The 20950-nt window shown below is 52.7% G+C and overlaps 1 protein-coding gene across 1 annotated transcript; it reads right to left on the minus strand.

Moving 5' to 3' along the window:
• Positions 1 to 2368: 2368 nt before the first annotated feature.
• Positions 2369 to 14274, minus strand: LOC136995602 (ankyrin repeat domain-containing protein 7-like). Its single transcript, XM_067316821.1, has 5 exons — positions 14060 to 14274; positions 12588 to 12702; positions 3471 to 3554; positions 2892 to 2976; positions 2369 to 2448 (listed from the first exon to the last, which is right to left on the minus strand). The coding sequence occupies exons 1-5, from the start codon at positions 14272 to 14274 to the stop codon at positions 2369 to 2371; spliced, it is 579 nt and encodes a 192-aa protein (XP_067172922.1).
• Between the last annotated feature and the right edge of the window lie 6676 nt (positions 14275 to 20950).

Genomic DNA, 20950 nt, shown 5'->3' on the forward strand with positions numbered 1-20950 from the left:
TGCAAAGCCTGTCAAGCTACAGCTTGGAAACAGCAGGAGTGCTTCGGAGCACCGGATCACTGGCTTCCTCAGTTTGCTGCTCAGTTAGCAACAGCAGCCTGGGATTTTTTTTTCCTTTCAGAGTCCTAATTTGGAAGGGCAGGGTTGTTTCAATCTGTTTTCATATCAGTGCTGACAGGTGCAAGAGAGGAAGCTGACAGAAAACATGAGCGCTAGCAAACACAAGGAAACGGCTGAGGAACGAACACAAGAACAGCAAGAGCCTCCTCTCCCACATCAGGCTGCAGCCCTCCCAACACTGAGCTTTAACCTCACCGCAGCAGGCATTCTCCACACTAAGGCACCTAACACAGGAGCCTGGAAGAACTTGAAGGTGGTGAGCTTCAAAGGGAACGGAGCTGACAACACAAGGGCAAATGGACGTCACTACATGGGAGTTCAGGCAATCAGAAGTCCACGCTGGGCGTCTGACTCGCTGCAAAAGGGCTGCTGGCATCCAAGTCCGCTTAAAGAAACCATGGGCCTATTAGCATAAAATACTCTGATCTGCAATAGCACCTCCTTCTTGCTTGAGGCTGGGTTCACAAAATTCAGAAACCACCCTTTTCCCTCAGATTGTAGCATTACTCTGCAGGCTTCAGTAAACCCTTGTTTTGCTAGTCCTTTCCAAGCCAGATTGGAGCAAGTAAGGACAGACTGCTCAACTAGCACATAACGACAAAAGTCTTGCTCATGCATAAAAGTGCAAGAAGGATATTTTGTACACACAACCAATCAGCCAGCCAATTCCTCCCTTTCCAAACTCCCAAGTGCCTTTTTAGGGATGGCCGCTTTCAAACTGTGCACCCGTCTGCTACTGAATCCAAAGCCAAATAGAGCCAAGAAAGCCACAGCGCTGGCTGAGTTTACACAAGCATTAAGAAGCTCAGCAAAGCCTCCTATATAGCTCTTCAGCTGCGACTGAGTTCTCATGATAGTTCTCATTTCCACGGTTAAGCTTGTATTTCTCATCTCAGTCCTTATCACAGCTGAAAATCCAAGAGATGCACCACATATCTCACAACACACGGAAGAGCAGACTAAACACGTGTTGCAACCTTGCACTGGAAGTCAACTAAGCTGGTGCACTGTGCGCTTTCAAGCGTTACCCCACAGGCAAGAGGGAAAGAATGAAAACAGCATAGAGTGGAGTGCTCCGAATGGCACAGCCACAAAAGAAACGACAGCAGGAGACCTCTGTCAAAGCACCGTTTGTTGAAGAAGGCCCCCCCCTACCCCTGGGAAAAACAGCTGGCACCACAGAGCATTCTTTACTCAACAACATACTCGCGAGAGGGCAAACAGTTACGGTAGAAAACACTCAATCAGCTTTCCCTAAAAAAAGAAATAATAAAAACAATAGAAAGACCTTGCGGGAGACAGCGTGGCGCCTTCCTGAAGTCAGCGCAAGAGCAGCCCCTGCTCTGCCCTCCTGCACTGAGCTGGGCAATGCCGCTGCTGCCTCCGCAGGCACGTGGCTCCCTCCTGGCCAGGCCCTTCCCACCAGCACACGTCCCCAGGGCAAGGACCAGACTGGGGCTGCGCTGCCAGCAGCAGCCTCGCGGGAGCCAGCTGCCAGCTCCCCGCTCCGAGCCCTGGCCTGTTCCCTGGAGCCCAGAGCTGGGCGCCAGCAGCTCCCTCCCCTCGCCCACCGCCAGGAAGGCTTTGTGCCAGGCAGCTCCCGGCTGTCTGGGGGAGTGTGCAGGGAGGGCTTGGAGGAGCTCTGCAGCTCTCCTGGACCTGGGCGGGAGGTGGCGAGGGCCACGGTGACTCCCGGAGATGCCTTTTGTGTCCTGCTCATGCTGACGTGGCAGAAGCCCCCCAGCGCTGGGGTCATCATGCGTGGGTGTCGTGCTGCTTGCTGCCCACACCTGCATTTCGGAAAGGAAAAAGGAGTGTGGTGTGGGGCCAGTCACTGCAAGTGCACGAGAATAACTAACAGGCATTTTTCAAGGCAAAGTAACTCTTCTTGTCCTGTTGGGTGCCCGAGAGATGGCTTCTTTCCTCAGCAGCATCCCTCAAATCCTGTAGCTGCATGACGGCCCGCGCTGTGTCCTGGGCCCTGGGGCCTTGGGGCCTTGGAAGGGCCACTGATGGGGCCCATGTCCAAAGCAAGCTCCCGAGCGCTCCCCCCCACGGGGACCCTGCTGCGCTCCTCACTGAAAGCACCTCGGAGTCCCAGGGAGAGTCGCTGTCTTCCTCCCGCTCCACTCCTGCTGCTGACGTAACACCTACAAAGGAAGTAAGAAACGACATGCCATGAGTCCTTCTTTCACTCTGCTGTTCTCCTCCATCAGGCAAGCCCTGCAGCCAAGAGACAGAGAACAGTTCAACTACAGAGGAAAAACAAAGCCGTGTTGTTCAGCCCCAGCCGCACCGCCGTGTTCTCGCCACTTCCCGTGGCCTTCTCTGCAGCAGAAGATGCCCAAGCCCAGCATGGCAGCTCACACGGCTACAACAAATGCCCAACAGATGGTCAGGTAGCATGCAAACCAGGCTCAGGCAGGCCGGAGTCACGGAGTAGGGAGGTTTCGGGGGCATCTCCCCTCCAAAGTAGGGCTCCAGAGTTTGGCACTCACGAGCACTTTGCACGGTAGAGGAGGAACCCTCAAAGCGCTAGCCAAAACATCCTCACACGCGCAGCAAGTCACCAGGAAACAACGCTCCTTACCTAGCACTACCACAAAACAGCTCCCTCAACTGACACTCGCTACCCTCAACCTTCCCCCCTGGCATTTGCTGGCAAGGGCAAAAGGGGGTGCCGTACCGTCTCACAAGCAGATCACCATTTCCGGTCATTGACTCAGCACAACTAGCAAAGAAACAAAGCGGATCAATGTTTATTAACTCACCTCTCACACCAGCAGGGGCTTCTGCAGCATCCGCAACTTGAGGACCACCGGTAGCCTCCTCTCCCTTCCGTTCAGGTGATTCTTCCTAAAAGAGGCCAGCCAAAAGCGTTGGAAAGAACAGAAACAAGCAGCCTCTGCACAGGCAGGCGACACCTTGCAAAGTACTTCTCTCCTCTGTACCCACACAGGGAAACGTTCTCACTTCTCTTCTACCAGGCCTGCAGTTTTTCCTCGGGAACGTCTTTGAGTAGACAGCAATACCTAACGTCACAAACGCCCGGCTCTGCTTCTGCAAAGCTCCTGAGAAGCACTGCCTGCACACAGGCTGACCCTGGCTTCACCTACGTTACAACATCCAGGAGCGCACGCACCCTTTCCCCCTCCTTTGCGCCAAGGAAAACCAACAGCTGCCTGCTTCTCAAACAACCTTAGTCAAACCTCCTTCTCTTTCCTCGCTTTCACTCTTCAAACCACAATCACATCTTACTATGTCTCTGAAGAGCTACTGCAGCAACATTTGCGACAATCTCTCAAAGGTCACTGAAAAAAAACCGGAACCAGCTTAAAAATCAAACATGCCTGCATCTCCAGCAGTACAGCCTGGGTTCCAGCACCACACTTGCAGTCTTCATCACAGCGCAGTCCCAACGCCATACACCGCAACTGGGGAAAAAAAACCAAAAAAACCAAAAAAACCCCCCACAGAGTTGAAACAGGCAGCGTGAGATCACATGCAAGCCTGGAATGTCATCCGCATCCGGCATGAGAAAAAAAGACCCGCTTGAGCAACTCCCCGCCAAGCACACTTGAGGAACCTGACAAGGAGGAAAGGAGAGCCAGGGGATGAAGCATTTCAGCAGATTTTGAACAATAAACGCCCTTCCTCCATATCAGTCAGAATTCTATTGCCAAAGTCACTGGAAACAAAGAGCAAGCTCTGGAGGACAAAAGAATAGGCAACCCAGGAGCTGATCAACTTTTATGGTCTCGAGATCTGACTCACAGGAAGAAAACCACGTGGCCATTTATCTTGTCACCTACTGCTCTTTCACCCCCCCCGACCACAAGGCTGCTGCATGCTCTGCCACGGCTACAAGTCTTTGAGGAAACAGCTCACAGCAGCAGAAAGGGTGGCAGGCAGGAGACCGCTCTGCAGGAGAAAACCACCTGCCTGGAGACTGAAGTCCAGACAGGTCTTTCCTGCAAATGAGTCGTCCCATGGCAAGCGTTGCCTGTTGAGGCACTTTACCTTGGCAGCTGAACTGTGGTTTTCTTCCTCAGAAGCAGGACAGCTGTCATCACTCTCCTCTTCCTCCAACATTCTTGAAAAGCAAAGGCAAGAAGGACCCTGTCTCTCCAGTCTTTCCTCTTTTTAGGCAGGTTAAAGGATTTGGGAAAAGGTATTGTTCAAGTCTCACCTTACAAAGTATCCGTGGGAAATGTCGTCTCTCACTGTTCAAATATTAATTGACATGATTAATTCTTAGCATGTCAGACCTTCCAATGTCAACAATGCCTACAAGTGTGCAACACGGACAGTTCTACAGGCCACACTGGAGTGGAACATTCAGGCGAGACAGCACGAACAAAAGTATGCCCCAAACCACTGATTTTTCTCATCATACTGAATTCTCCCCCCCCCAAACTAAGTAAGCAAGCAAATTCAACACTGTCCTCATATGTGGAGGAATGGTTAAGTGAGAGAGGGCATGATCTGATTGGGATGAGCAATCCCGTTCTCAGGGTAAGGGAAGGAATGTAGGCCAAGGCGAGCGAGCCTTGCAGCGGCCGAGCAAGCCTTGCAGCGGCCTTGAGCACTACAAAAGAAGGTATTCACAAAACTGGTAAACAAGTCTGGACGGAACTAGGTTCCATAAATGTCGATGGAGCGCGGACAGCAACCTTGCACCAATCATGTATCCGTTTTATACGTATGGACAGAAACTGTAACCAATCATGTAACTATTGCTAGCGCATGTGTATTGCTTTTCGATATATATACTTTGTGTAAGCTCTAATAAAGGGAGAACGACCATACTCATATTGAGACTCATCGTTACTCCGGGCCCGTTCCCCCCACTCCGACATCTGGTAGCAGAGGATGGTTTCGCCGCGTCTACCAAGAAGATTAAATTCTGTTGACGGTCCGTGACTGCGGTAAGCAGCGAGAGGACGGGAGTGGGGATTGAACGGCTGAGAGGAGTGCTGGCTGTACGTCCCTAGCCGGCCAGACACTGAGGCCTCGGGGTCGCACCCCGCCTCTCAGGGAGCAGCATGGAAGCTGATGCTGCCGCCACCTTGCTCGCCGGGATACTCTCTAAGAGAGGAATTGACGCCCCGGTAAAGCAGTTGCATCGGTTGATCAGGCTAGGGCAACAGTGGGAACATTTCCCTGATACTCATATGCTATTTTCCGTATCGGAATGGCGAGATTTCGGAGAAACAATGTGGCACAAGACCATCGAGGGTGGAGACAAGGACAAGAAGGAGGTTAAGGCGGTGCGAGCTCGACCATCGGTCCCTCCGCCACCGCCCCCCCCACAGCCCTTTCCTCCGTCCGCTCCTGAGGGAGCCAGCAGTACGCCATGCCCAGGGCCCTCGTCGCCGTCCGTACCAGGGGAGGGCAGCACAGCCCCATCGAGGCCATGGCGGGGGCCCCTGACATTGTTATCTCCGGAGTCGTCAGGCACAGCCTCGCCTACCACCCCCATGGGGACAAAGCCGTTCACGGCTCAACTATTAAAAATGTTTGAGCAGCTGTCAGTAAAACTGGAAAAGCTGGAACTGAGGGACGGGAAAGTTGTTCGCACATTTTGGAACACCGTACTAGAGACTTTAACGGCAATGAGCCGGTCTGTCGGGGAGGCACTGCAAAGGGCGCGGGAGAACTCCGAGGGGGAGGCATCGTCAGCGCCGTCACCCGCTGCGTCCCAGAAAGCGGAGGTTTCCTCGGAGCCGGCTGGTCCGAGCTCTGAGGCAAACGCGGACGTGCACCCGGAGGAGGCTCAAAGAGGGGCGGTGGCCGCGCCCCTTGCTGACCTCAGAGACTTGGGTGGAAAGGAGTGCCGACCCCCTCCTAGTGCTCCCCCCCCGCCGCTGCCTAGCAACAGTCCCCTGCATCCACCGTTGCCGCTGCCTACGCCACCTCAGCGGCCGCCTCTACCCTCCTTCAACGAGACCGCCCGCTCACGCCAGACTCCATCAGAGTACCCCCCACTGCTTTCGTCCAGCGAGTCTTCGGGGGATAACACGCCTGACACCAGAAATAAAGTACCGCCGTCACCAGAAGAAACCGTAAGAGTGCTACAGGAGCTATCGGAATGCCTGAAAAAGATGGAGCTGCAGGCGCAAGAAAAAGAGGGAGGAGTACCTCCCTGCTTAATGAATCCCCTTGCCAGACCTCCAAGGGAGTCCCGCTGGAGTGGTATTATCAAGGACGCTATAATAGAAGGACAATGGAAGCCTGTTGCGGGGTCCGAGAGCCCCACAGCACTGGCGTTCCCCGTGCTACAACAGAATGGTCAGGGGAAATGGGAACCACATGATTGGAAAAATTTTACAACAAGCCGCCAAGGGTTGGGAGCCCTTGGAGCTGAGGCAAAAGGGGGGCACCCAATTTGGAATAATGGTACTCAAAAAAAAAAAAAGAAAAAAAGAAAAAAAAGAAAAAAAATGGTGGAAAAATATAACAGGGAACGGGACCGCCACCCGTAGTAAACGGGCAGCCGTAGGGCTCTCACCAAATTGTGATGATAAGGTTACCCTACTCAGCCCCACTGAAAGAGTGTTTTTGTCTCTCTTCGTGCCTGGGGCAACAGCAGGCAACGCCTTAACCTATTAGAGGACCAAGGTAGCCTGCGACATGCTATTCTGCAAAATAGGGCTGCAATTGATTTTTGTTATTAGCTCAAGGTCATGGTTGTGAGGATTTTGAGGGTATGTGCTGCATGAATTTGTCTGATCATAGTGAATCCATTCACAAACAATTGCAATGGTTGAAGGAGCACGCAAGTAAAATCCATCAGAACCATGGGCTATTAGGCGAATGGTTAACTAACCTGTTTGGAAATCTACCGTAGTGGCTAATAGGGTTGCTTACTGAAGGCTTACGCATATTAATAATCCTTATAGTTGTATGTTTATGTTTATGTGTAGTATTAAACTGTATTAAGAAAGCTCTGCTGAAAGTAGTGAACCAAGCCTGGATTGCTCAAAAACAAGAAGGGGGAATTGTGGAGGAATGGTTAAGCGAGAGAGGGCATGATCTGATTGGGATGAGCAATCCCGTTCTCAGGGTAAGGGAAGGAATGTAGGCCAAGGCGAGCGAGCCTTGCAGCGGCCGAGCAAGCCTTGCAGCGGCCTTGAGCACTACAAAAGAAGGTATTCACAAAACTGGTAAACAAGTCTGGATGGAACTAGGTTCCATAAATGTCGATGGAGCGCGGACAGCAACCTTGCACCAATCATGTATCCGTTTTATACGTATGGACAGAAACTGTAACCAATCATGTAACTATTGCTAGCGCATGCGTATTGCTTTTCGATATATATACTTTGTGTAAGCTCTAATAAAGGGAGAATGACCATACTCATATTGAGACTCATCGTTACTCCGGGCCCGTTCCCCCCACTCCGACACTCATATTTCCTTCTAACATTCCTAACTGAAAAACTAGCATGGCGCCAAGATGCTATGTGAGCAGACAGTTAGCAAATGCTGGCGCGGGCTGAACAGGATAAGAAATGACTCAACTGCTGAACTCTTCATACCACACATGCGAGCATACACCACAGGCAGAGATTGTTCTCTCTCTCTCTCTCATTCTCTCTTTGTCCCGTCCCCCTCCACCAACCTGTGGTTGAAAATGCCAGGTACTGCACAGTATTTGTAATTTTTTTTCTTTTTCTTTTCTTTCCTTTTTTTTTTCTTTTTTTTTTTTTAAGAAAAAAGGAAAGCCCCCATCTATAAACATGGGGGATGCAATAGGCAACAACCCTCCGAACTGACGGCTAACACGCTAATTATAGAAGCGCCCTCACGGCCTTGCAAGACACGTGTCCAGTCGGCAACACAGAAGTGCATTTTACAAAACTGTGTGCGCTACTCCATCCGAGACCTCCACTGAAGTCAGTGGTGAACACAGTAAGCTTCAACAATACAAGCCACCAAAAGAAAAGGCCGTAGGGATTTTCCTCATCAGCTCCTCCACGGTTAAGGATCCTACCTCCGCTGGCCAGAGCGCAGGCACCCAATGCAAAGCCAGCAGCTCCTGCTCCGGGAGGCGTGCTAAGCGCTGGCACGCCCTTTGCGCCGCCTGCAGAAGCTTCTCCCGCCTTTTCCCCGACTGCAGAGTCTACCAGGTGTTGACTAACACTGTATACAGAAAGAAAGGAAACACACTGATTTTCAGACTTTGCATTGCGAGCAATTTGATGCGAGCTCAGCACCACAAACGTGAAACCTAACGGAGCATTTGGGTGGAAGTCGAGGACAATTTCCCAATTCGCACTTGACACGGGAACAATACGTACCAGAAGAGTCCTTTTCGCCCAGCTGCAACAAAGGTCTCCACACACCATTAAACCTTGCTGCTGTTACCAAGCATGCCCATAAACCAACACGGACGTTCGGACAACTTAGCAACTCTAACGGTGACCCAAAGCACCTACCGAGCACATCCAGAAGTTCTAGCGCAATCCTCCGCTGTCCATCCAAGAACGTCTTCCTGGGAAAGATCAGCACCATAGCGAAGAAGAACTTCTATCATGCTCATGTCCCCAGCAGAAGCAGCAAGCATAAGAGGGGTCCTAGAGCATCCAAAAGACGACAGGAAATCTATCGGCCGATACAGACATCTCACTGGCATTATTTGCAGCCCTATTTGCTCCCAAAACAATTACTTCCCCCTTTCCCACAGGCAGAAGGAAAGCAGAGCCAACTACACGGAAGCACAGGAGAACTCAGGTCGGAAGGGGCCTCAGGAGGTCTCTCCGCCTAACACCTCCCCAAAGCACGCTCAGCTACGAGGCCAGACCGGGTTGCTCACGGCTTTACTCGGTCGGTTCTTCAAAGCTGCCAAGGAGGGAGGCTGCACAACCTCCTCGGGCAACCCGTTCCGACGCGTCACTGTCCTCGCAGCCAGCAAGGTTCTCCTCACATCCAGCTGGAACCTCTCTCGTTTCAACGCGTGCCCGTTGTCAAAGCAAGTGTCAGGACAGAGAGACAACGCTGCCCGCGAGACAACACTTACCTACCAACCGTGCCTGGGTTCTAAAAACCCGCTCCTGCCCAGCAGCAATGCTGGAGAACTAACGGCAACTCCCCTGCCTTGCGGCAACCAGACACAATGCTTTCTGGCAGTCCTGAAGGCAGAAGCCAGCCAGTGAGGCGCAACAGCAGCCAAGCGCAGATCACTTTTCCAAAGTCACGCAGAAGCAACTGCTTCCGTGTGGCTACTTACTTAGGCCTTTTAGAGGCTCACGCCCACGCCTCTCATCAGTCAAGCTTTAAGAATACTCAGGAGACCCACGCCCTGTTTGGACAAGCCCTTCACCTTTCAGACTGATCTCGAGCGTGCACGTCAGCTCCCTTTTTAAGCAGGAACTCCACCATCTCTTCGTGATGTTCGGACACAGCAAGAGCAAGGGGAGTGTATCCCATCTGAAAGCATAAATCCCCTCAGTTAGAAAAACACAGAGAAGTGAAGCAACCTTTTCTTTCCAAGAGCGGCCTTACCCAAACTCTGCGCTTACCTCATTCCGTGCATCAATACGGGCATTGTGCTCCAGTAACTGCCCTGCTAGAGAGGTGTTAGGAGCAATGGCAGCGAGGTGAAGGGCAGTGCTGCCGTTAACATCGGCCAGATTAGGGTCGGCACCGTGTGCTAGCAGAATATGGATGAGGAAGTTGATGAGGCCTTCTACAGACAGCTGGAAGTAGCCTCACGATCCCAGGCCCTGGTTCTCATGGGGGACTTCAACCACCCTGATATCTGCTGGAAAGACAACACAGCTAGGCACAAACAGTCCTGGAGATTCCTGCAGAGCATTGGTGACAACTTCTTGACACAGGTGGTGGAGGAGCCAACAAGGAGAGGTGTGCTGCTGGACCTCGTACTAACAAACAAAGAAGGACTGGTGGAAGATGTGAAGGTTGGGGGCTGCCTTGGCTGCAGTGACCATGAGATGGTGGAGTTCAGGATCCTGCGAGGAGGCAGCAGGGCACCAAGTAGGATCGCAACCCTGGACTTCAGGAGAGCAAACTTTGTCCTCTTCAGGGACCTACTTGGAGGAATCCCATGGGTGAGGGCCCTGGAAGGAAGGAGTGTTCAAGAGAGTTGGTTAATATTCAAACATCACCTCCTCCAGGCTCAAGAGCGGTGCATCCCTATGAGTAGGAAGTCAAGCAAAGGAGGTAGGAGACCTGCATGGATGAGCAAGGAGCTCCTGGCAAAACTCAACCAGAAGAAGGAAGTCTACAGAAAGTGGAAAGGGGGACAGGCCACTTGGGATGAATATAGGAATGTTGTCAGAGTATGCAGGGATGCGACGAGGAAGGCTAAGGCCCGTTTGGAATTAAATCTGGCTAGAGATGTCAAGGACAACAAGAAGGGCTTCTTCAAATACATCAGCAGCAAGAGGAAGACTAGGGAAAATGTGGGCCCTTTGCTGAATGGGGTGGGTGTCCTGGTGACGAAGGATGCAGAGAAGGCAGAGTTACTGAATGCCTTCTTTGCTTCAGTCTTTACTGGTCAGGCCAGCCCTCAGGAACCCCAGACCCTGGTGGCAAGAGAGAAAGTCTGGAGAGAGGAAGTCTTTCCCTTGGTGGAGGAGGAGTGGGTTAGAGATCATTTAAGCAAACTTGACACCCACAAATCCATGGGCCCTGATGGGATGCACCCACGAGTGCTGAGGGAGCTGGCGGATGTCATTGCTAAGCCACTCTCCATCATCTTTGAAAGGTCCTGGAGAACAGGAGAGGTGCCTGAGGACTGGAAGAAAGCCAATGTCACCCCAGTCTTCAAGAAGGGCAAGAAGGAGGACCCAGGGAACTACAGGCCAGTCAGCCTCACCTCCATCCCTGGAAAGGTGATGGAGCAGCTCATCCTGGAAGCCATCTCCACGCATGTGGAGGAAAAGAAGGTGATCAGGAGTAGTCAGCATGGCTTCACCAAGGGGAAATCATGCCTAACCAATCTGATAGCCTTCTATGATGGAATGACTGGCTGGGTAGATGAGGGGAGAGCAGTGGATGTTGTCTACCTAGACTTCAGCAAGGCTTTTGACACTGTCTCCCATAGCATCCTCATAGACAAGCTCAGGAAGTGTGGGTTAGATGAGTGGACAGTGAGGTGGATTGAGAACTGGCTGAATGGCAGAGCTCAGAGAGTTGTGCTCAGTGGCACAGAGTCTAGTTGGAGGCCTGTAGCTAGCGGTGTCCCCCAGGGGTCAGTCCTGGGTCCAGTCTTGTTCAACTTCTTCATCAATGACCTGGATGAAGGCACAGAGTGCACCCTCAGCAAGTTTGCTGACGATACAAAACTGGGAGGAGTGGCCGATACGCCAGAGGGCTGTGCTGCCATTCAAAGAGACTTGGACAGGCTGGAGAGGTGGGCAGAGAGGAACCTCATGAAATTCAACAAAGGGAAGTGCAGGGTCCTGCACCTGGGGAGGAATAACCCCATGCAGCAGTACAGGTTGGGGGTTGACCTGCTGGAAAGCAGCTCTGCTGAGAAGGACCTGGGAGTGCTGGTGGACACCAAGTTAAGCATGAGGCAGCAATGTGCCCTTGTGGCCAAGAAGGCCAATGGTATCCTGGGCTGCATCAGAAAGAGTGTTGCCAGCAGGTCGAGGGAGGTGATTCTCCCCCTCTACTCAGCCCTGGTGAGGCCACATCTAGAGTACTGCGTCCAGTTCTGGGCTCCCCAGTACAAGAGGGATGTGGCACTACTGGAGCAAGTCCAGCGAAGGGCCACAAAGATGATTAGGGGACTGGAGCATCTCTCTTATGAGGAAAGGCTGAGAGAGCTGGGCCTGTTTAGCTTGGAGAAGAGAAGGCTGAGAGGAGATCTTATCAATGTGTACAAGTATCTGAAGGGAGGGTGTCGAGAGGATGGGGCCAGACTCTTTTCAGTGGTGACGAGCGACAGGACGCGAGGCAATGGGCACAAACTGAAACACAGACACTTCCATCTTAACATGAGGAAAAACTTTTTCACTGTGAGGGTGACAGAGCACTGGAACAGGTTGCCCCGAGAGGTGGTGGAGTCTCCTTCTCTGGAGATATTCAAAATGCGCCTGGATGCAATCCTGTGCAATGTGCTCTAGGTGACCCTGCTTGAGCAGGGGGGTTGGACTAGATGATCTCCAGAGGTCCCTTCCAACCTCAGTGATTCTGTGATTCTGTGATTCTGTAATAGCAACGCATTCTTCTTGCTGGCACTGTACTGCCTGGAAACAACACAGCAAAAAAGGAAACCTTTCCAGCAACTACGTTTCCCTCTGCCACAACTCCCACAGCTTGCCAACCTTGGAAAACAATAACGCGTTCAAAGATTAGGTAACGTTAGGCGCCTATTCGGCACCAAGCACGACACAATCGCCACCCACACCTAGGTCAAGAATCACCCAAGGGAGGGATCGCTCAGTGCATAACTTATAAGCCCTACCTACAGCAGCATCACATACTCCACGTACCTTCATCAGCGGCGATCTCTTGAAATTGTCACGAGGATCCAGCTTGCACTTGTTTCCTACTAAATAGGAAACAACCTCCGAATGCCCGTTAGCGCAAGCAAGATGCAGAGGTGTCCTAAAATTTAAATATACGACGTTAACACCGACAGACACGCACACAGCTGAAGACACCGCTCCTGCCTGTGGCACGTGGGTAGGGCCACCCGTTTCCGGTTCCAAAAAACAAACTTAGAAAAAGTTTCTCATTCCTTCAGCCATGACAGCAGTTGCACACCCAAAGCCTGGGGCGGGCTAGGAAAAATGCCCCCCACCCCACCCCACCCCACCCCAGCACCCATTTATGAAGACGACGGTCACTCAGCTCCCCGCCTCGTTCCCTGCAAATGGATTCCTGCGCCCAGCCACAGGACTCTTCCCGCACAGCCTCAGGCTTCCGGTGGGAAACTGCTGCCCTCCACGCCTCTGCCCAGGCAACTGGCCACTGCCTCCAACAGCACGACACACACAGCCCAGCAAGGACGACCAAGCCTTGGGCACCTTAAGCCTACGGCAAGGGACCCTCTAGCTTTCACCAGCATCGCTCGCGTGACAACAGCGTGCCAGAGGCTAAGGAGGTGGCTTTTAGAACACCATCGCATCAGCTTTGTGCTGTGCTTTTCGGGAATTCGTGCCTTCTGTCCTTTCCCCGAGCTCACTACTGCAGCAAACGCGAGGACACGCTCGCTCCAAAGCGCCCTCGGTAACACCTAGCAAACCAGCCAGCAGAAACCTTCCCCCACAACACTTCCATGCCCACAGCAACAAAGCAGCACTCTGTCTTGCCGGCAGTTGTAGCTACCCTTCTCCTACAAGCTCAACCACGGAGGAAGCCCTCTCCAAGGCAGCAGAGCTGCCTTTCCAACAGCCCTCGCCAGCTGAAGAAAACGGCACTCCCTCCCTTCCTTCCGCCCTCCCTTCCAGGAAGGGCCCTGCCCTGCCCTGCCCTGCCCTGCCGCGCCGCGCCGCACCTGGAAGAAAGGCGGCCCTTCAAACTGCCCAGCATCTCCAATCAAACCACTGCAGCCGATGCGGCTACGAAGGAACACGCGACCACCTCCGAAGGGCTGCTGCCACGCACGCAGTACAGGTGACGCTGCGGGAGAAGCCGCTCACAAAACCTGCCCCTTGTTTCGCCCTCCTCAGCCGAGCCGAGCCGAGCCGAGCTGAGCCGAGCCGAGCTGAGCCTCGCGGGCTGCCACCAGGCAAGGAGACCTCTCTGCTCGCAGCAAGGGCCCACTGGAGCCTCCCAGCTGCGCCACCGCCGCCCCCTCCGCCCGCCGCTGCGGGGCCGCACCGCAGCCACAGACGCAGCCGCTGCCACCGCCGCCGCAGCCCGGCCCTTGCAGCCGCCCCTCGCGCTTCCCCCCACGCTCGCGGTGTGGCCCAGAGCCCGGCCGGGCGGGCGCAGGCGCGCGCGGCGCCGCCCCCCTCACCGCTTCGCCTTGTCCCGCCTGTTGATGCCGAGTCTCGGCAGCCACCACGGCCGCCGCACCCGCGCCAGGTCGCCGCTGGCGGCCGCGCGGTGCAGCTTGCCCAGCTCCTTCTCCCAGAGCTCGGAGGCGGCGCCGACGCAGGGCAGGGAAGCGCCGCCGGACAGCGACGGCGGCAGCCCCTGCCCCTTGCTGAAGAGCCCGAAGAGCCTCTTCATGCTGCGGTGGGGACGGGACGCTGCCTGGCACGGGCACGGCCCCGCGGACACGGCCCCGCCTCGCGCGGGGGCAGAGGAGCCGAGCGCCGGCCAGTGGCCGCGGCCCGGGACAGCTGCTGCGGGGCTGCGCCCCGGCGGGCTGCGGGGCCGCGGGCTCGGAGCCCCCGGGCCGGGGGCAGAGGCGCGGGCCGAGAGCAGGGACGCAGCAAGGCTCCCAGCGAGGCACGCGCCCTCGCTCCGGCAGCGGTGGCCACAGCACTGAGAGCAACCGCCTCCAGAGGCCGCGCGGAGCGGGGGGGCCGCTGCGCGCCTGCGCAGTACTGCCGGGGCCGGGGCCGGGGCTGGGGTTTCCCTCCCCAAAGGCAGCGCCTTTGCTTGCATCCAGGTGACTCGCCAGGAGGAGAGGAGATGCAGCCTCCTTTCAGGGAGGTGGAAGTTCACCAGTGAAAACGCCCTCCCTCATGAGACTCCGCAGCCTCCCAAGCCCCCGCGCACTCGCGGCTCCCTCGAATATCAGCTCGGCCTCTCAGCCTGCCTGCCGTCCGTGCCCAGGTGCCTGCTACGCGCCGGCTAGCCCAGCTTGCCGTTCGCTAGCGAACTGCGCGCACCCCCGCGGGCACCCAGCAGCTCAGGGGAAACAGAAAGGCGCTGGTGCCCGCACCACAGACACGGGGGCCGCTATGGCCCGAGGGCTGCCTCCGGAGGCTGCCACCTAAGTCACTCGCTCCCGTCCGCCCCGTTGTCACCGAAATGGGGAGAAAAACTCCTTAGCACCAGTGTAGCACTGAGAAGCAGGCATTCTCTTTATTACGGCGCCGGGTGCACGGGGGATCGCTCCGCCCAACGTGCATGCCGCGTGTTGCATTAGCCAAAGCTTCTATTGCTTTGGTACATACCCATGCATTAGATTTCCCGGAATGATTGTACATATTCATTCTATTTCCTGGAACTAATTATCATATTTACAGAGTCATTGTGCATGCAGTCTGAGTCTGAGTCTCCGGGGGGCTTCTATGGGGGTCCCTGGCGGTCGCTGAAGAGCCCATTCACGGCTCTTAAATCCTGAACCAACCTATATTCTTTGCCATTTTGTTTCTTTACTGATAATCCTGGGGTGTTATATTCTGCTTCACACTCTATCAATAACCCATAATTCAAAAATGTAGTTGTTAATTCTTCCAACCCTTTTCTAGCCTCCCACTTAACAGGATACTGCTTTTGCCTTACCGGTTTAGTCCCAGATTTTAGAACAACCTTCACTGGTTTCGCCAATTTAGACCAACCTGGAATTCCGCTAGCCCATACTGTGATAGGTGCTAGTTTGTTACATCAAATCGGGAAGTGATTTTACGATGAAACTAGGCGCTAATTACGGGCTAAAACCACAACATCCTGTAATGAGGGCATGTACCCCGCCTGAGATAATTGAGTGGAGCCAGCGAGGCGGCGATGTTAGTTTAGATAGCCTAATATGGCAATGGCGAGGTCACACAGTTGTAAAATATATGCATGACCTGAGGGTCACCACACACAACGCAGAGGAAGACTCCAGCCTTCATCCCCACGACCACCAGAAGGCTGAAGAAGACCCCCTAGCAACAGCCGGCGCAATCACAGAAGTTACAGGAAGTGCCATGTATACCTGGAACTGGAATCGCATATAAGGAGACTGTGAGGGGGGGATCGCGCGCGTCGTTGGTGGAGCAGGAGACTCCCCGGCCGCCCAGCGCTGTTTTGCTTACTTGTGACTTGCTCAATTATTTTATTAAATTGGAATTTATGCAACCCGGCCCGAGTGGTTGTCAATTTGTCGCATTTACCTATAACACATACCAAGGCTATTACTGCATCGTCTACTTCCGCAGGAATCTCTTCCTCCGGTTTTTGCGTGCTCTGTAACATAAACGTTCTCGCTTCCGCAGCTTTTGATTCAGGTAGTAGTAGCTGCACCTCTCCATTCTTAAAGGTTATCTGCGTGTTCAACTTATTCAATAAATCCCTTCCCATCAAGGGTATGGGACATTCAGGCATATATAAAAATTGATGAGTCACCCCCTGTTTTCCCAGTTTAAGTTGTAAGGGCTGCAAGAAGGGCCGATTCTCTCGTTTGCCTGTAGCACCAACAACGCTTACAGTTTCATGGCTAAAGTTTCCTTTACAAGTATTAAGTACAGAGTAAGCAAGCGGCTCCTGTATCAACTAAAACTTCTACTCCATCATTTCCCAGCCTTAGTGTAACCAGGGGTTCGGCTGGGGATGCTTCCCCCGGTCCCCTTCCGGATTCCTCCTTTAATGCCAGTAGCTTAATGGCTTGCAGGGCTGGATCGGTTCCCAGCCTGAGGTTGCCAGCCCTTTCTTTTCCAATGCCCCCTTTCTTTGCAGATTGAGCACTGATCTTTCACCAGACGGGGCTGCACAAAAGGAGGTGATGTTCCCTTTCCCTTACTCCCTTTCACGCCTCGGTAACCCCCTCCTGGGCCTTCCCTTTCTCTGTAGGCTCCTCCAGGAGCCCTGGTTAAAGCAGCAGTCAATCTGCCTTCTCTTAGGGTTTCACTTCAAACCTCTTGCATCTCTTTTTCCTTTTCCCTATTATTAAAAGCCGTCCATGCCACTTCTAACATTTTCCTAAATCTTTCGAATCCGCCTCTTCTAATTTCTGAAGGTTTTCTTCTTATGTCTGGGGCTGATTGTCCCATAAACATTGAAGTGAACTGCTGGGCTTCCTCTGCTTTTTCAGGATCCAGGGTGGTAGATTTCCCGGCAGTAGCCTTTAATCGTTCCATAAAAGCAGACGGGGATTCATTTGGCTCTTGTCTGACCTCATAGAGCTTAGACCAATTAATCGCTTTTGGCATGGCATGTCTTATGCCAAACCTTATCCATCTCTGCTATCTTGCTAAGAGTCCCCGGGGTCCCGGCTGCTTAGGATCCCACCCCGGCTCTGCAGCAGGAAAATTCTGGTCTATTGTTCCCTGCAAATCCCCACCAGCATGTGCTCCTTCTGCTTGTTTCCGAGCAGCGTTTAATACCATCTTCTTTTCAGTATCACCTAGCGGTGTGTCTAATATGACCTGTGAACCATTCCAATCTGGATCCTGAGTCCTAATTACAGTTTCAAATGCTTTAGCCACTCTCTCTGGATCCTCTCTAGAGTTCCCTGCTATTTCCTTCCAGGACCTTAACTCCGTTATTGAAAAAGCTACTTTAACTGTTACTGGTCCGTTATTTCCAACCGCCTGCCGAAGGGGAGCCTGTAAAGCCTCCCCCGCTTCCCCTTGTTGTCCCCTTGTTCTCCCCGCAAGCGGGCTAAATCCTTCCGCCCCTCTAAATCCTCCTCCCTGTTCATAACTCCTCTCCCCTGGTCCCTCTGCACCTCCAGCTCCACCGATAGCCTCGAAATCCCCCCCCAACCTCTGTCGGGGAGCGACCACCGATTCCAAATCTTCTTCCTCCTCCCGTCCACACTTCAAACACCTTTTTCCCATACTACAAGCGGAACAACACCTTTTCAAATTTCGACCCTTTCCCTCTTTCTCTAGTGCTAGTATCATTGGATCCCTTGGAATCATCCCGCAACCTTGCTGCCACTCACCCCTTTGGCAGCAATCCGACAGGCACTACTCTGGGAGAGAGACGAGCAGAGGGAGTAAGAGGGTACAATCGTATGGTCAGGGCAGGCAAAGGCAGGAAGGGGAACGGAATAAAACAGAGAGATGTCCTAGACAACAAAATTTATGAAATACAAAGTTGGAACAGATACTTTCAGTTAAATACAGCACGTTGTTATCTCCACACCACTCCATTAAGAGGTAGAAGGCACGTTTCCCCAAGCTTCATTCGTCTCAGCATATCCACTCTTAGCTTTCTGGAATGGGGACTTCCTCTGCTCCAGCATCTTCTGATCGCTAACGACTTTTGCGGGTATGAAATGACAAACGCAGCTCTGCCAGAGCGGCGGCTCCCTAGCACTTTTGTTCAAATCAGATCCCATCATTTGTGGTCAAAACATCGCAGCACTCATGTATTGCCCTGGGAAGTGGCTCCTGGGTCTATGTTTTCTGAAGATCCTTCAGTAGATGCCCAGGCAGAAGCTCCAGCCGATCCAATTTTCAGTTCAGCCATTGCTGAGGAAGCCGGGGGAGGGGGAGGGGGAAGAAAATGCCTTTTGTTAGTGTTACAGTAGGAAAAGCTAACAAGTCCCCAGACCAAACAAACCATATTACTCCTAGTAGACAGGCAACTCCATTCACAGTGCAGACGGATTCAATGCAACGGACTGGTGTCCGTCCAAGCAAATGCAAAGAGCTAGAAAGCAAGAGGTGGCCACTCGCTAGGAGATTAAAGACTACTGGAACAGAAGGAATTGCTCTCAGGGGCTACCTGCTTTGAAACAGGCCCAGCCACTGCAAAGCCGTGACTCTGGAGGAACAATTATCACAAAGACGTGGGATTATTCAGGGCTCCGGGGGTGGGGGGGAGTGGGGGGGTGGTGTACGTGCGTGTACATTGTTTTTTCTCTCTGTTTTTTAAAAGCAACTGCATAATATTCTGTTATTCTGCTGTCACACAGACTGCTAATTCCGGGGCACACTCGGACCAGAGCTATTGCTGAGGTTGCAGCAGGCTCTGAGCATTGTCTCATGGAGTCTCACAGGGTGATGCAGATGACCGTCCTTGGGGAACTGTGAGGGTCAGCAATCACGTTTAGACTACTAGATTGGGTGTCCTGGAGCTAGGAATGGATGCTCATTTTCAGCTTAAAAGCTGAACCTAGCTTATTCATATTCTTCAAAGGTAATTTGAGAATAACATGGATTTACAGAGCCTTACCTCAGCCATATGAGCTTCCACTCTGTCTGTCACAGAGGAAGCGTTGCCCACTGGGTCCGTCAGCAGAGTGGCTTCTGTAGCGCTCGTGACGATGTGCGGTGCCGGCTTCCGCAAGCCTCTCATTAGCTCAGTCTCGCCGCAGGCGTTTTGTGAGAGCCAATTCACATTCTAAATCCCTAATTCGCTGCTGCAGTCGGCCGACTGTGGAAGCTTCAGTAGCGGCTCTTATTTGTTCCACTCGGTGCTGGGTGGCTGCCTGTGTCTGAAGCAGATCATGCAATTTCAACCCCCAGGAAAGAAGAAGAGAACTTTCCCCGCAGTCAGCTTCCACACACCCAGTTTGAAGAGCACAGCCTCACGCAGGGAGGCAACTGTGCCCCCTCACTGCCCTCAACAATCAAGGGCAAAACCCAGAAGCACCACGTTACATAATCCTTTTTGTTCAGAAAGAAACCTGCTCTTAGCGCAACTTTTATTTTTTTTAAATCAAAGCTAGGACTAAGCAACCTCTGTCTCAGCAAGACACTAGTCTCCTTGCAATTCTTCTCTTAGCGCTGTTACTAGATTCCCCAGTGACCTATGTGCGTAGAGAAGATTATTCACAGAATCTCAGAATGGTTGAGGACAACCATCCAACCAGCTCACACCCTTCAACAGCCTCCTGAAGATATCAAGAGCCCATGACCCCACAGCCCTGACCGGCAGAAGCACGAAGTACTGAAAAATGGCAACAGTAAAGAAGGAATGAATGACAAGGCACAAGTGGGGGAAGTGGGAAGTAAGTTTACCTGCAGAAAGAGATTGACTTCCTGCAGTCTTTGCCTTAGCTCTTACCCAGTCTTTTGTTCAATCTCCCTCTTACGTTCTTCTGCGTGGCTACGATCCATCATCTTGGCCTCTAAATGACACCTGAGGACAACCACCTCTTCTTCCAGCTGCCGCTTCCTCTTCCACAGTTTTTCACGGCTCCCATGCATCCAAGCCAACTCTTCTCGCAAGCCTTCATTTGCTTTTTCTAGCTGCCTCGATTTTCTCCACTCTGTCTCCAGCCAGTGGGAAAGTTCACGGACCTGTAGACAGGGAAAGGACAGACTCCCTTAACCAGACAGAGAGGTCTAACCGTACGCAGTTCTGTGACAATCCGTGAAGAGTGTCCATTGAGACTGTGTTTGTCACCAGCTGACTCAGTATTTAAACCAAATGAGAGCCATGCTCCTCTGCTAAAATAAGCACATCTTTTAAATGATTTCCAGGAGGCTTCCTCAAGTTTCCCGCCCTTCTCAGCTCTTCTCCAACAGTTCACAAACCAACAGAGGCTTCACCTAGACAGCACAAACTAGCAGCTTTCCACCCACCCCTGTGGGCGGGTTGAAAAGCACTAGGGCTATTCTACAGTGAGCGCCTCATACGCTCACAGGAAATCAAACATCCACAGAGCTAGCCACCTTCTCCTTTCATCAGGAACAACATAGATCACGCGGGGTGTTTTGGATGGATGAGGGGGGCGCGAGGGCTGTGGCAGGTTTGTCACACAGTCAGATTACTTCAAGGCAGAAATCACAAGAAACACATCCTCTTCTTTCCGTGACACCGAAAGCTTCGTCAGCAGTGCTCCAGAAAGTAGCTTTTCAAGCAGTGGAGAAAGAAGGCATATTCTCTTCTAGATCAAAGCGGTAGTTTGTTTTCAAGAACTTTTAGGAAGTACCAGGTTTTCGGTAGGCCCCAAAGGTCAACTAAAACTCTGTTGTCTTCTTCTCTCCTCAGAAATTTACCTTTTCCACACCAGCACCCTGGTATCGCAACACTTCTTCACTTCAGGAAGGATTAGTTAGACATTTTCAGGGAT

This window comes from Apteryx mantelli, unplaced genomic scaffold (genome assembly GCF_036417845.1).
Source record: "Apteryx mantelli isolate bAptMan1 unplaced genomic scaffold, bAptMan1.hap1 HAP1_SCAFFOLD_131, whole genome shotgun sequence".
NCBI classification, from domain to species: domain Eukaryota; kingdom Metazoa; phylum Chordata; class Aves; order Apterygiformes; family Apterygidae; genus Apteryx; species Apteryx mantelli.